The following is a 14,503-nucleotide window of genomic DNA, read 5'->3' on the forward strand; positions in this document are numbered from 1 at the left end:
GGGTTACATTATGATGAGTTCAAGCTCTATTCAAAAATGAGAACTGAGCTAAGCCAAATTATATCGTTATCATGACAAGGTCAAATGTAATGTAAAATTTGAGTTTTTGGTGAGAAACTTGAGGTGGATCATCAGGGATTAATAATAAATTCACAAAAAAATGGTAACCGTGGTATCGAATCGGGTAACGATAATCGTGGAATTTCACTGGTATGGACTACTACATTTCTGGTGACATCCCTAGTATGAACCTTTGTAGCAATACCCTGATGCAGAGGTAATGGATTCTCTCATTTCAATCAACTTCAATTAGGGATTTATTAAAAATCAGACAGTGATATTAGTGAGTGTGCCTTTGACTGGTCTCTTACCCGCTGTTCTGCAGCTCATCCAGGTTGGAGGCGTTCCACTCAGAGCCCTGCAGACATCACAAGTCCAGTCAATATAGTCACAAATACTGCATATTCAACACATAACTGTATCTACTAAATTCCAGGTAAATAAATAGATATTGTCTTGTCTTAATCAAACTCAGACCAGGTGGCTCACAGGTTCTTACCAGATAGACGTGTTCAAAGATTTCAGTGGGGCTGTCCATCTGTCCCAGGATGACGATCATCTCGTTGTCTATGAACTCCTTAAACTCCCTCAGGTTACACACCATCTGCATCTCCAGCTCTGTTCGGATCTGGTACCATAGTGAAAATTGGCACTTAGATATCTTAACAAGTAAAGCTGCATTTGCAAAACCGAGATGTATCTGTATACATCACCGTGTTCATGTGTGTGCCTCTTACCTCCTTACAGGTGACGTTCTCCAGGTCTTTCTGCATCATGATCTCTCTGAGACGCGTCTTGATCAGCCTCTCTGTGCGCTCCCTCTCTGTGGGCCTGCACATACAGACACAAACACCTTTATGAAAAAATAACATAACACATTTTCTCTTAGCCTGAAAGAAGAAATACACTTTTGGACACAAAGAACCACCTCCACAGCAACAACACTTTCCTTCTGTTCATTGATTAAATTTCACGATACTCTCAATGAGATTACTTGTTCCACGAGAGAATTACGACTTTGTCTGATTCTCAGAAACTGGAGAGGGAACAGAAAATCTGGACAGTCGGAGATCCACAACAAAGTCCCCTTGTGGAGTACGCCTGTTGTTGTGCCTGGCTCTGTTTCTAACCACACTGCTGGGGGACACATTTAGCCTTTGGACGTCACACTGATGATACCAACAAGTGGCCTAATTACCTCTCTGGAGAGGAGAGCTCAGTTTGTCTCCTAGATACTCCTTCTTACGTTGTCTACTTTTGTCTTATTTTGCTTCTAAGTGGATCCTCACGGTAACAGTACACAGCAGTGTGGGTCAGCAGACACAAAGAGGGGGCATTGTGATAGCCACTGGTGTGTAACGGCAGACTTAAAGGGATAGTTTGGTGTTTTGAAGTCGGGTTGTATGAGGTACTTATAGTAGTCACAGTAGTCAGTGTATTACCTACAGTAGATGATGATCGGCACACCTCCAGTTTGGAGAAGCTACTGTAGGTAATACACTGACTATGGATAAGTACCTCATATAACCCCACTTCAAAACACCTGAACTATCCCTTTAAAAAGCATCCATCTGTGTTGGAGAATTGGAAACTTCACGTCAGCTTGTTTACCTCCATGCTGAAGGTCTTACTGACCCCTAGAGAATGAGTCCACAGGGTTAAGAGGAAGAGAACCTAGTCACTCCTGCCAACAAATATAGGTTAGTTACCGACATCCACTAAAACTTTAACCTCAAAACAAGCCTCGACTTGCCTACCGACAGCCTGAGGGAGTGATGGCTGGTCAGGGAAACACAGAAATAAAAGTACACATGTATGACGACAAGGAACGGCGCTAATGAGTAACCGAAGAATGGAAATTCTATGTCACTTCCTTGAATCGCTGATAGAGGAGTAACCTACGGGAATTCACGGTAACCTACATTAATCACGAAAACACAAAACCATGCCAAGACCAAACTACTTCCTGCTATCTGAACTTCTCATCCAATGAGCTGCCATGTCAACAAACACTGGCAGGTCATGTAACTTTGGGAGTCACCCTGTGCTGGGCAACAAACAGGGACTTTACGTGCTATTAATGTGTGTATTGGAGCTCATAAAACGTGGGTGGTAATCTTAAATTATGAGGGCACTCAAGTGCAAACACACCTGCTCCGAAGGGAGAGTCTGTTAAGTTATTTCTGTTTCAGTGCAGACAGTAAACGTGGGTGTTTCTTGTCTGTCAAGTTTTAAGTGGACCTTGATTTCTCTTTCTGTCCACACTTCTTTGTCCTCTCCATCCAGGGGCATCAGGTGCATGCAGTAGCAGTATATCTTCTTTAATCCCCGCTAACACCCCCATCCTCTACCTCCTTCTCTCTGCCGACCACCTGCTTCTGTCCGTCCCTCTGTTGGTCTACCTATTTGTCTGTCTTTCCATTTTTCCAAACGTAAATCAAGCCGGCTAAAGCCTCAGCTATTTTGGACACTGGAGGATCTCTGAAGTGTGTGTGTGTGTGTGAGAAAGACAGACGCTCAATAAAGACAGACGCTCAATATAGGTAGGGAGACACGTGACTAAGCAGCAGAGAGGTGAATTTCCCTGGTATAAGTAAAGACATAAATCCAGCTGTCATTCCATGCACTTTCTACACTCCCTTGTGGATCTCTTCACAACTCCGTCACAAAGATTTGATGCGTTTGTGTATCAGCATGTGTCTAATTGAACACAGTTCAGCATTTGCTACCGTGCCATGAGTGCTTTTGTTTTTGTTTGTGCCTCTCTGTGTTGCTTCTTGTGACCCTGAGAGGTTACAGACAGCACGTGACCCCAGCAGCTCCAGAGTCCAGGGCTCTGAAGACTGATAGTACTCTGCTGTAGAGGTGTAGCAACACTCTCTGCATGTGAGAAGAGATTAAGCAATGTTGCTGTGAAGATGTGACCATCCTATTTCTAACAGAAAGTAGTGGCTATATCTACTAGGGGTGGAGGGTAAAAATCAATTCACCTGTGAATCAAGCATTTTTACTGTATGAATTTAGAAATATTCCCAAGTAAAAGTCCCATATGTGTACCTTGAAATAGCTACATTTCTGAATGCTTTCGGAGGTATAAAAACACACTGCTTTATAGTTCCTGACCATGACTGATATATTTGACTTCAGGACATCTCTGACTACACACAATTTGGAGATTTTCCAAAGTAAAAGTCTCTAGAAGTGTATGATTCAACTTTTTCCCATCACGATAGTATTGAATCGGGAAATACTACTACTGCTAATTCCTACTGCCTTTCTCCTTTGATTTGAACATTTCAGAGCAGTGTACTCACTCCATAGGAATTTTGCACTACACATCAATGAGAGCTTTGCTACTCTACGGCATACAAACTGAAAAGACTACCTGTCTGGAACGCCACACAAACCAAACAATATTCCAGATCATCAGTGTGTGGATTTGTTTAATGTGTGTGTGCAGTCATGTGGTCTCTACTCACAGGTCTGTGAAGAGAACGGGTGAATTGGCACGGTGGGACTCGACGTCCTGCATGGCGTTCCACTCATTGACGCAGATCTGGTTGGATGAGACCCTGCTCTGGTAGTAGCTGACCCAGGTCAGGAACAGGCTGCCCGGGTAGTAGTTATGGCAGCGGGCCACCTCGCTCGCTTTGTGGAGCGACTGGAGGGCTGACCTGAGGCAGACAGTGAGAGGGAAAAGGATTCACACTTGAGAAGTTGTCTTGAGGGCAAAAAGACAAAAACTACAACAGACTGAAACATGAATATGTTCTTCAAGTGACTGACAGAGTCAAATAATTTAAACCAGGAGAGGCGATAACATTGGGCAAAGGCACCCCAGGCAAAAACATTGTTTTTCATGCATTGGTCAATTTTGAGATTTTGGGCTATTTTGCTTCCATAAAATCTTCAGACTAGTGGAAATAAAATAAAAAATCTCTTAATGTAAGTAATCAACTGGGGAAATTTCATGGTGATCTTTACTGTATATCTATGTTACATTTTTTTTTTTACCCTTTGTCATTCCCCTATCTGAGATGCAGAGAAAGTGAAAATGTATATTAATTAATGAACAATAACACATGAGAAATACAATAAGGTTGAATAATTAGTGAGAGAAACAAGGGAACAACAGATGTGAGAAGAGAATAACGGAAAGATTACAGCGATGAAGAGACATAATACAGAGATATAACTGCAGATAAATGAAGGTATCAGGAGATATTCAAGGGAGAGGGGGGTCAGACAAAGAACAAAGTAACAAAGGGACATGAAAATGAGGAAATGAAGACGAGTACGGAAATGAAGAGGCAGCACTGGCGTGGTGAGACTAAGAATGATAGTGAAAAGACTGGAAGGCAGAGAGATAATGAGGGGAAAAAGGAAGTGGAGACTAGAGATAAGAACTAGTGACAAAGAAGATAAAAGGCTGGAGGTCAAAGTCAAAGGGGGAGTACAATGGATACAGTTTTGTTTTTAAGCCTGCAACCTTAACCTCAACCTTCACATAGCTGTTAGAAAATAAAAGTTGCTTACCACATGGCCTGGACAGAAACTGGCTTGAAAACATGAACCCTGTTCACCGTCGACACACTAAAACCACTGTGACAACAAAGAGAGAGAGAGAGAGAGAGAGATTAGAAATGGAACGTGCAGTATAAGTTTATAGGCGTCATCTTACAACACTAACAAATCTTCTTACAATAAAATGAGTAAATAAGAGTCATCAGAGCAGTCAGTTGCCCTCAGTGAGCAGTAAGAGGAAGCAGGTAGGTGTGGTGTCTTACCCGTCTCCATCCAAGTGGATCAGAGTGTCACTCCACAGAGGTAGAACCAGACCCACCGAACAGCAGCTGGCAGGAAGAGCAACACGTCAAACAACAGCACAACAAAACAAGACACACCCGATCGACACAATACAGGGATGTTTCCAGGTCAAAGCATAACAGTAGAGGAAGTCAGACTTCAGCATGCTTCGCTTTTCCTTCACTTGAATATAAATAACAATAGTAAAGACCACTGTTCAAGACTCCCGGTTACAAGACAACAAGTTGTGTAGTGTGAACAGTACAGCGATCTGACGTAGTGTGAACTAGGCATTAGGACGAGGTGTTAGTTGTTGGCACTAGTGTGGGATTTAATGAGTGTTAATATCACACTACAAGCCAGAATAATAGTGTACCATTGTTGTGGCACTTACCTATCAGAGGAGACAAAATCCATGCCGAGCACGATGCTCTCCTCCGTGTCCTGTCTACCGTTGGTGGAGACCACCACCATGTAGCGGGTTACCTGAGGGTAGGCGCTCTCCAGACGCACAGCCTGCAAGAAAAGATGGAGTAGACATGAAGGAAGGCTGGAATACCACTTTATAAATTATACTTTGAGTGCTGTGTGTTTTATGTAAGAGTATCTTTGTTGGTGCAAATTGAGGAGTTACGACTTGCCATTTCCAACAACAGTTTTTTTCCTAACAAGTTTCAGTTCTTTATGTTTGCTAACAAAGAACTGAAACCGGGCCCTCCGCCTGGAGTATAATCTCCCTGATCACAATGCCACCTTGCTTTGCTGTGTGTGTGTGTGGTGTGTATTTGTGTAATGTGCGTTACTGACCAGTCGGATGGTGTCCTCCGGCCGCAGCACAGTGAACATGGTCTGGAGATGTTTCTGGAGGTCACCTGGATGGAAAGGATTTCAACATTTTCACTTAGTTTTAGTTTCTTTTGGACAACGCTTGCATTCTTGCCATTTAAAGGTTGACATAACACCTAAGATGATGTATCATTCACCCTGTGGCAAGTTTCCAGTGCATTCACACTGGAGTCTCTTTCATTTAGGATTACATTCAACCTGATCTCTGAATACATCTGAGGAAAAAAAGCCTGTTATTTCTGAAACACTGTTTCTGATGCTTTTTATAGAAATCAGCCCATTTTACATCACAAAAGCTCCAACTACAAAGACCGTCTTTATCCACAGACAGCAGCAGATTCTACTTCCCTTGTTTCCAACATTTTAAAGATATTTTAAGTGTGAGTTCTTTGACAAAATATTCCTCAATCTGGCCGCCACATTGCATTGCGGCAGTGAACTGACTGAACTCATCTGCCTTGTTGTGAAACAGCTTCAGTGAAGTTAACACCAGCTGTTACTGATGATGCTGCAGAGGAATGTCCATTTGAAAACACGCTCTGCAATTCAACCTCAAGTTTTTCTGTGGAGTTCATTTCTAAGGCTGAGAGTTGGCACAGCTGTCATTTGTGTGTTTACAAGTATTTACCTGTGTGCTTGTTCCTGCGCTGGCTGATGCAAGGTGCAGAGTTAGGCGTGGGACTGTTTCCCCTTGGAAGGAACAGGGCTGCACCTTTTACGGTGAGGAAACTCTCACTGATACTGGAAGGGAAGAGAAAAGAAAAACACATGAATAAAAAAAACACAGCAACTCCTTCCAAGTTATCTAATCATATTTGGTATTTCATTAAACTTATGTAATGTGTTATCACTTTCTTGCATATGCTGACCCCAGCGTCTCATAATAAGCTCAAGATGGGGACGGGAACAGACGAGTGTTGTCATGGGCTTATGTCAGTGTCACAATGGTCCACTCAGCTGGCCTCTGGTCCACAGGCTCCCCAAAACAAGCCCCAATTTGAACTCGGAACACAATGTCCTCTGCTCCTCCACACAGCTGGATTACACATACAGACTTACTCACACCAGCAGCTGCCAGTAGGGCGGGACGGAGGGGGGATTGTGAGGAGACCGGGGGTCCGAGCAGGAAGACAGAGCGAGTCCCCTCCTCCACAATGTTTGAGCGGAGATAAGAGCTGGCCAGCACACAGCGCCCCTCACCAAAGCAGGTCGTATCAAACGGGACTCTGTTCCTCTGTGGAACACTTAATCTTATTAACTGTGACTGAGGTCACTGCATCGAGGATGAGGACACATAATAAACTGAGGTCAGTGTTTCAACTGGATACCAAACATTGAGTGAGTGTGAGCACCTCTGGTGTGCTTGCATGTGTGAATGAGGTTTTTCTCATGGTGGCACACTAACCTAAGTTACACTAGATACCAATAAAACAGGTTTGAAGACCTACTTCTGCAGCCGCTTATGACCATGTCAAATGACAGCCATGGGACCAGTAAACCATAACCTTAATGATGCTGAGCAAGAGGTCTGCAAATTAGACAGCAGGCACTGGTGCTCTTGCATTTATTCAGTGGATGCAGAGAACACAAAACAAGACTTGGTCAAAACCGAGTATATGGCTGGGCTGTGCATGGTCAGTCTGTGAATTTGTGGTTAAATTGTTACACAAATAGTCAGTGGTCATGTCTATAATGTTAAATGCAGCGGTACATGTCCACCAGGAATGGCCATGACACTAGAGGACACACTGCTCCACTCAACTGGTCGTTCAAGCGGTACTTCTGAAAACATTTTCAGTGAGAAATAGGCTATGCCAACGCTGAATGTCGTTTAATTTTAGAACTAGATCTCCTAGTTTGACAGCTTGGTCCAAGTTTCATGAGCCGGACGCGTCGCGCTGGACGGGTTCATTTGCATAACGGACTGTTCCCCGCTTTTCCATTTTGAAAGAGCAACAGCCAATGAGGAAAGTCCAACACTCGGCCAACCGATCCTGTAACTTCATCACTCAGTCCCTCAGTGACAGACCTTTGCGTTTGTAGGGCTGGCCCCTCTGAGGTGCAGCCAAAAAACACTACAGCTAGAGAAAACTATGCATGTGAAATGTTTAATCAGGATTTTAGTAGCACTTGCAGACCAAGGAGGAATCCATCATAATAACAAAAACACATTGGGTGTGTCAGCTCTGCAGGTTTTGCCAAAATTGAACCCACAAGTCAAGATGGCAAGAGCTTAGCCTATCGAGGAACAGGAACATGTGCAGCCACAATCTTGACAGCCAGCCAAACACGGGTCTTAAAGTTAAACAGATTTCTAGAGAAACCCTTTTTGGTTACTTTTACAGCATTTCAAAAATATTTAAAATGATCTGCTGGCTTGAATAAGCACAGCTGTTCCACATTCAATAATTTACACAGAGCATTCGCCAAAAGAAGTTTTGAAGAGGTTAGTGAAAGTTTAAGCTCGCTGCAATTTGTCCATAATAAAATGGAACAAATAATGTGGATATAAGCTGAGTGTAACACTAATCCAGGGAGTTGGTTGACCTGTTCTGCTAAACCTGAATGAGAGTGGTTTCGTAGCCTCCGGGGCCAGAAACTAAGGCGAGGAACTGACAAGTACAAACAGTGAAAATCACTGAGATCAATCCAAGGGAGGTGATGACATCAAAAGCAACATTTTGAAATTGCGCAAACAACCGGTTGATATGCTTATTTTGACGGTTAACCACTGTGTTGAATAATCTATCTTTCCCTTTGCAGCAGCAAGTCTACACTCAATGAACCCAACATCTACAGTTCATCAGGTTCTACACTTCTTCAGTTTCACACTGTCTGCCGTCTGCCATTTAGGCTTCCTGCCATGCCCTTTTCCTCTGTAACTTCATCTCTCCATCCTTCCAGCCGTCCTACTGTCCTTCCTGAGTTTTGCTGAGACCGTGGATGTACAGGATGAAGAGACTCAGACAACAGAGACAGAGAGAAAAAAACAAAACCGCAACTTTGTGCTGAGCTTATTTCCCATAACCCTGCCACCCTTGACCCAGCCGTTTCCTCGCACTCTTGACTCTTGTCACTTCCTCTTTTCAGCATTTCTCACCACTTCGTCGTTTTCATTTCCGCCCCTCTCCTCAAGTCCTGCTGTATCATCTCACACACAGACTCATGTACTGTACTTGGCAATGACCATGTATAGCAGCGCTACTGTACAATGTCATCTGTAATAGAACACTTGTACGCATGGAAAGCGATGCACGTGCATGCACGCAAATGTGCACTTTTACTCCTGCACACAGACACATTGAGAAAGTGGAAACTAAACCTGACGGTTGGAGAGGTGGAGGGCTGTGAACGACTTTCAACTACAGTTTCTAAAAATACTGTAGTCCTTTCAAAGTCTCCGCTATTGATAGACTGCAGTCAGAACCAGCACGGCCGACTTACTGTACATAGAAGCTCCTCTTTGATAGCAGCGATAGTCTTCTGCAGAGGTTTAACACTGAAGCCTGCATGTGCTCTGATTATAGGGACTGGTTTTAAGCTACTTGTATAGACACATAAAAGGGTACGGCTAAGCAGAGACAAAACAAACACCCATTGATTCTACACTAGAGCTGCAGCGATTGGTCGATTAATCTATTGATGATTGACGGAAAATGTACCAGTATTCACATTCATTGTGAGGATTTGATGGTTTCTTTGCCACATATATGATACTAAACTGAATATCTTAGTGTTACTGAATAAAACAAAGAATCTGAATACATCTCATTGGGCTGTGGGAAATTATATTAAAACAGTTTCCACTATTTCCTGGCATTTCATAAACAAAATGATTAATCAATTAATCAAGAAAAGCTTATTCCACGCACCAACAACATATTTTCAGACTGAGAGTGAATCCATTCTGCAAATCTCTGCATCAGTAGCAGTGTTTCCAGTCAATTGTCAAGCAAATGTTAAGCAAACTTTTGAAACGTCGCAAAAAAGAAAAGCAAATTAGGCCTGTTTTATTAACTGGTTTGGAGCGAATAAACTCTGCTACAGCGTAGTTTGGTCAGAAGTTGGTGCTATACGCTAGACATGGCTGTAATCCGTCAGTAAACAGAGATAAAGAAGTAGAGGTTGCATACCGGAAATGAAACAAGTCGGCTTGGCCATCTAACAATCTATGAGAGAAGAATATAGAGAGGTCTTCAGGAATCTGTTTCAATGAGCTCTAATTGTTCTTTCATATCAGCTAGTATTGGCCATGTTTCATGCTGTCCAGAGATGAAGACAAGCATTCGCTAGTTATGGGAATATCCAAGAAGACGGCGACAGCGGAAACAGCTAATCAGTCATGTGAGTTAAATGTTCGCTACATTAGAATATATTGTATTTGGCAAAGGGGTTTCCATAATCCATTTAGCACATCAACTCTTTTTCAACAAAGGCTAAAAACACCTTGTGTGAATGTAAAAACTTTTTTGCCCAATTGAGGAAGTTTTAGCGAATTTTGCCATTTCCGTACAGCTTTTCTCATGCAATAATTCAAAATGCGAATAAAAGCTACAGTATGTGAATGGAAACACAGCTAATGGCTGTCATGAGGTTAGCATTGTCAAATGATCTAATACAGCTGCCTGTAGACTGAAGTGATTCAAACAGATCAATTTGTAATGCTGCCATCAGAGAATGATAACAACACTAGTCAGTCTGTTGGCATGTACCCAGATGAACTACATGTGTATGTTGAGCTCATTGTTATGTTCCTTTCTATCCGCCTAGCTCATTTAAGGGCAAACATATACACAGAAGAATAAAGCCAGAGGGGGAATTAAAAGAGGACAATGAGTTCAACTAAATCTGACCTCATAAAAGTATGTGAACGAGGAACGGGCGGTGAAGGGTGGGAGGTAAAGACCCAGTCAGAGTGTGTAGCAGAGAGTGGGGAGGGTCATCTTTTGGCATTCAGCCATCCCAGGCTGAAGTGAAGCAGTAGGTACTTGTTAGGGCAACAGTCACAGACACAATCATCACTATGTAAGGACCACTCCACATAGTGGGCAGATAACTGGGTGACCCCCTCCTCCTGCCCGTGCCCATATTAGTCACTCTCAGGAGGAGAGTGGGATAAATATAGGGCCTGGCTATATGAAGGGCAGGCCCCCCACTAAGGCCTTATGAGTTTGCACCCGGGATACAGCCCATGGGAAAGACAGGGAGTTAGCTGGCATGTGTGTGTGTTTCTACATGTCCACAGGTGCACGTTAGGCCCTGCTGCTTGGAAGCACGGCCATGGAAAATGTGTCACAACTAGATCACAGTGACAGATGGATGAGAAAGTCAAGTTCATAATGCATCATGCAACAGAGGTCCAAAACTCCTGACCGCACAACATTTTTGATTCAAGTCTGGCCAGGGACCTCTGTTGCACGTCATCTCACTCTCCACCATTACACAGTCCAATTATGGCAAATTTGCCCTAGAAAAAAGTAGGGCTGTGTTGGCCAGAATCTGGCGATACGATATCATGATACTGGGGGTTAGGATTCAATATGTTGCGATACTTTAAGCAAGGTGATATATTGTGATTTTTTAAAAATCTGAGTAAAAAAAAGTTTACCGTTTTATGCAATCGGAACAGTGGGATCTGCATTTGCATTTATCACAGTCCCTGTAACATCCAACATCATAGCACTACTTTGAGAGGGCACTTACACTGAGAGGGCGCATATCTTTGCAAATAAAGTTAAAGTATTGACTGAGTTAATCTTTGCATGTAAACTATTAATTAAAAAAACTATACAGTGTTTTTGAGAATCGATACAGTATGACAAAACATAATATTGTGATACTCAATATTTTCTTACTCTCCTAGGAATCATTTCAAGACTTCAAGACTTGCACAGCAGATCACTGAGCAAAGCATTAGCCACGAGAAGGCGGCAGATGGGGGCAGCCAGAGCAGAAGGGGGTCAAGTCTGATCAAGACAAAGGAATACCAGTCATACTAAACATAGACTTTCATCAACTGGCAAAGACACCAGTCAACATATTCCCTAGACCCTTTGTCTTCTTCTACAAGTTTTGCTGCAGTTTTGCTTCAGTTTCTTTGGTATTCCAGTGTGCAGACCATGGTCCAAGCTCCACCTTAGTGGACTAAACATACCTCACCCAGGCATGCGGTGCTATTCTGAGAAGGATTCAGATTACATTTTAACTACAGTTAAAACAAACTAAGAGGGCAGAAAAACAGTACAAGAGGAGCTCAGTAAAATAATAATAATTTAATGCTGGTTGAATACCACTGGGCAACCTCCGGGTCTGAAAAGTGAAGCCAATACTGAAGTGCCTTAAACTTGCATTCTTTCTAACAGCCAGCAGGGGGCGACTCCTCTGGTTGCAAAAAGAAATCTGATTGTATAGAAGTCTATGAGAAAATGACCCTACTTCTCACTTGATTTATTACCTCAGTAAACATTGTAAACATGAGTTTATGGTCTCAATCGCTAGTTTCAAGTATTCTTCAATACAGCATGATGTTCATTTAGTAAATTATGGTCCCATTTAGAGTCAAATAGACCATAAAGCAGGGGATGCTTTAGGGCGTGGCTACCTTGTGATTGACAGGTTGCTACCACGGCGTTGTCCAGTCTGGGAGTTGTCCGTGTTTTCATCTTAGAACTTTAACTCTTTCACAGTGTGTTTTCAGTTCATGAAAGTAAATTTCTACATTTTGGTCGCCTAAAAATGTCTTGTTCAGTTATACTTAGCTCCATCCTCTCGTGTCACTTCCGAACTCTAGGCTTCAAAACAGCAGTCTACAAACCAATAGGTGACGTAACGGTGACTACGTCCACTTCTTAAATACAGTCTGTTGGCCATATGTAGCTCAATTGTTAGTAACAATGGCTGAATAAGGGCTTCCATTCCCACTTTGATAGCTTGTGGTAAAAATAAAAAAAGAATGACAGTACTTTATAACAACAAGTGGAACTTCCAGGACCCACATCCATTAACAAACACTATCAGACACCTGGCAATGACTACTGTGATGCACTTGGTAGCTACAGTACACAGCTGGTCTGATCTCGTGCCATTAAAAACTTAAACCAAGTTATGTAGGTTATTTAATTTGCATCACACGCACACAGGCACAGACACAAGCATAAGTAGTGACCTATATCCAGCTGCCATATCCCTTTCAGCTGCTGAAGTCCCTCAGACACAAACACTCACTTCAGATTGTCACGTTTCAGTCGTACCCAACATAAACACACAAGAGCAGCGGAAGAGAAGGGTTTACCGGTATTTCTAAAATTGCTGGGATAACAATGGTGTTTTAGATGCCATTTAGCCACACAGGTAACACTTAACTCCGTGGACGGCCTCAAGACTTGTAATTACTCATTCAACCACTGGTTAAACATTCTGGCACATACAGGCGTTCACACTGTAAACAAACAGACATATGTGTACACAAACATTAAACATGCCGACACACATAAAACACACACTGGGTGCTAAAATAAAAGGATGCTGAAAATCTCCGGCGTTGCGATGAGAGAGTAATACAAGGGTGTGGTGATAAAAACTATCAACAGGCATCATGCAATGTGGCCAACAAAAGGAAGTCAAAATATTCCCACATCTGCTGCCATTTAGTGCCTGCCAGTACGAACTGTATTGTGCATGTGTCTTGCAGTAACATCTTCCCCTATTTCCTTAAAGACTGGGTGCAGCCATCATAAAGAGTAAATGCTCAGATTACGCAATAACCTCACCACATAATCATGTGTAAAACAGCTGAAAAACAATGCAATCAAGGCGCAGGCTGTCCTTGACTTCTCTGAAAGCCGACACAGAAGACCAACCCTCATGCAGGGCACAGCCAATTTTCTCACGGCACTAATATGTTACACAACAACATCAAAACACAGACACTGGAACTACATGAATTGATTTTTGTGGAAAATTTGGTAATGTTGATCTTTTAATCCAGTTGCAGTAATTTCTGCATTGATTTCCCCCAAATTTGCAAAGCTTATCTGAGCCAGCTCCACATGAGAGTTGGGAAACACTGGAACAGGCTTTGATCTGTCCTGAAGGGCAAACTTGTCTTCACCGCAAGTACAAGTCAACTAAATCCTTTTAAATCTCACCAGCAAAAAGAAACCTTTAACTCACTTTGCCTTGATGTCTGCAGGCAGTGAAGATCACAGATAAGATTGGTGTGAGATGCATTAATGGTAACTCCCTTACATCACAGCAAAGAACATATGTAATATTTAGTTCAGCTGACTGACCTGTGGAACGCTGGGCTAAAATTAACTGCAGAGGCTTACTAATCAATGGCAAATCAAGCAAGCATATCCAGTGTAGACTATTAATGGGTTACAAGGAAATCTATTATTGTAAATCACAAAGGGTAATACTGCATTAAAGGGACAGCATGTAGGATTTGGCAGCATCTATTGGTGTGCTTGCAGATTGCAACCAACTGAGTACCCCTCCGCTCACTCCTTCCTTTTCAAGACTGCAGTGACGTGAGCCGCCAAGTGCAAAACCGTGGTAACGCCAGTAGGCTACCTCCGGGTCTGAGAAGTGAAGCCAACGCTGAAGTGCCTTAAACTTGCATTATTTCTAATAGCCAGCAGGGGGCAAATCCTCTGGTTGCAAAAAGAAGTGTGATTGTATAGAAGTTTTTGAGAAAATGATCCTACTTCTCACTTGATTTATTACCACAGTCAACATGGTAAACATGAGTTTATGGTGTCATTCGCTGATTGTAGGCTTCAAAACAGCA

General features: G+C 42.6%; 1 protein-coding gene and 1 long non-coding RNA gene across 3 annotated transcripts in view; one reads left to right on the forward strand and one right to left on the reverse strand.

Annotated features, from left to right (window-relative positions):
* LOC141771314 (uncharacterized) overlaps positions 1-14,503 on the forward strand; it is a 202,033-nt gene that overhangs the window by 121,934 nt on the left and 65,596 nt on the right. The window lies entirely within an intron of this gene.
* The window catches only part of ssh2a (slingshot protein phosphatase 2a), a 38,507-nt gene that overhangs the window by 4,795 nt on the left and 19,209 nt on the right, over positions 1-14,503 (reverse strand). For both annotated transcript variants that reach the window (XM_074641351.1, XM_074641349.1), the window contains 9 exons: positions 6,341-6,453; positions 5,674-5,738; positions 5,261-5,382; positions 4,848-4,913; positions 4,597-4,662; positions 3,540-3,734; positions 798-891; positions 560-688; positions 372-418 (listed from right to left, as the gene is read on the reverse strand). In XM_074641351.1, coding sequence (XP_074497452.1) covers positions 372-418; positions 560-688; positions 798-891; positions 3,540-3,734; positions 4,597-4,662; positions 4,848-4,913; positions 5,261-5,382; positions 5,674-5,738; positions 6,341-6,453 — 897 coding nt within the window. The remainder of the gene's footprint in view (positions 1-371; positions 419-559; positions 689-797; positions 892-3,539; positions 3,735-4,596; positions 4,663-4,847; positions 4,914-5,260; positions 5,383-5,673; positions 5,739-6,340; positions 6,454-14,503) is intronic.

The sequence above is a fragment of the Sebastes fasciatus genome, chromosome 7 (assembly GCF_043250625.1).
Source record: "Sebastes fasciatus isolate fSebFas1 chromosome 7, fSebFas1.pri, whole genome shotgun sequence".
Classification (NCBI taxonomy): Eukaryota; Metazoa; Chordata; class Actinopteri; order Perciformes; family Sebastidae; genus Sebastes; species Sebastes fasciatus.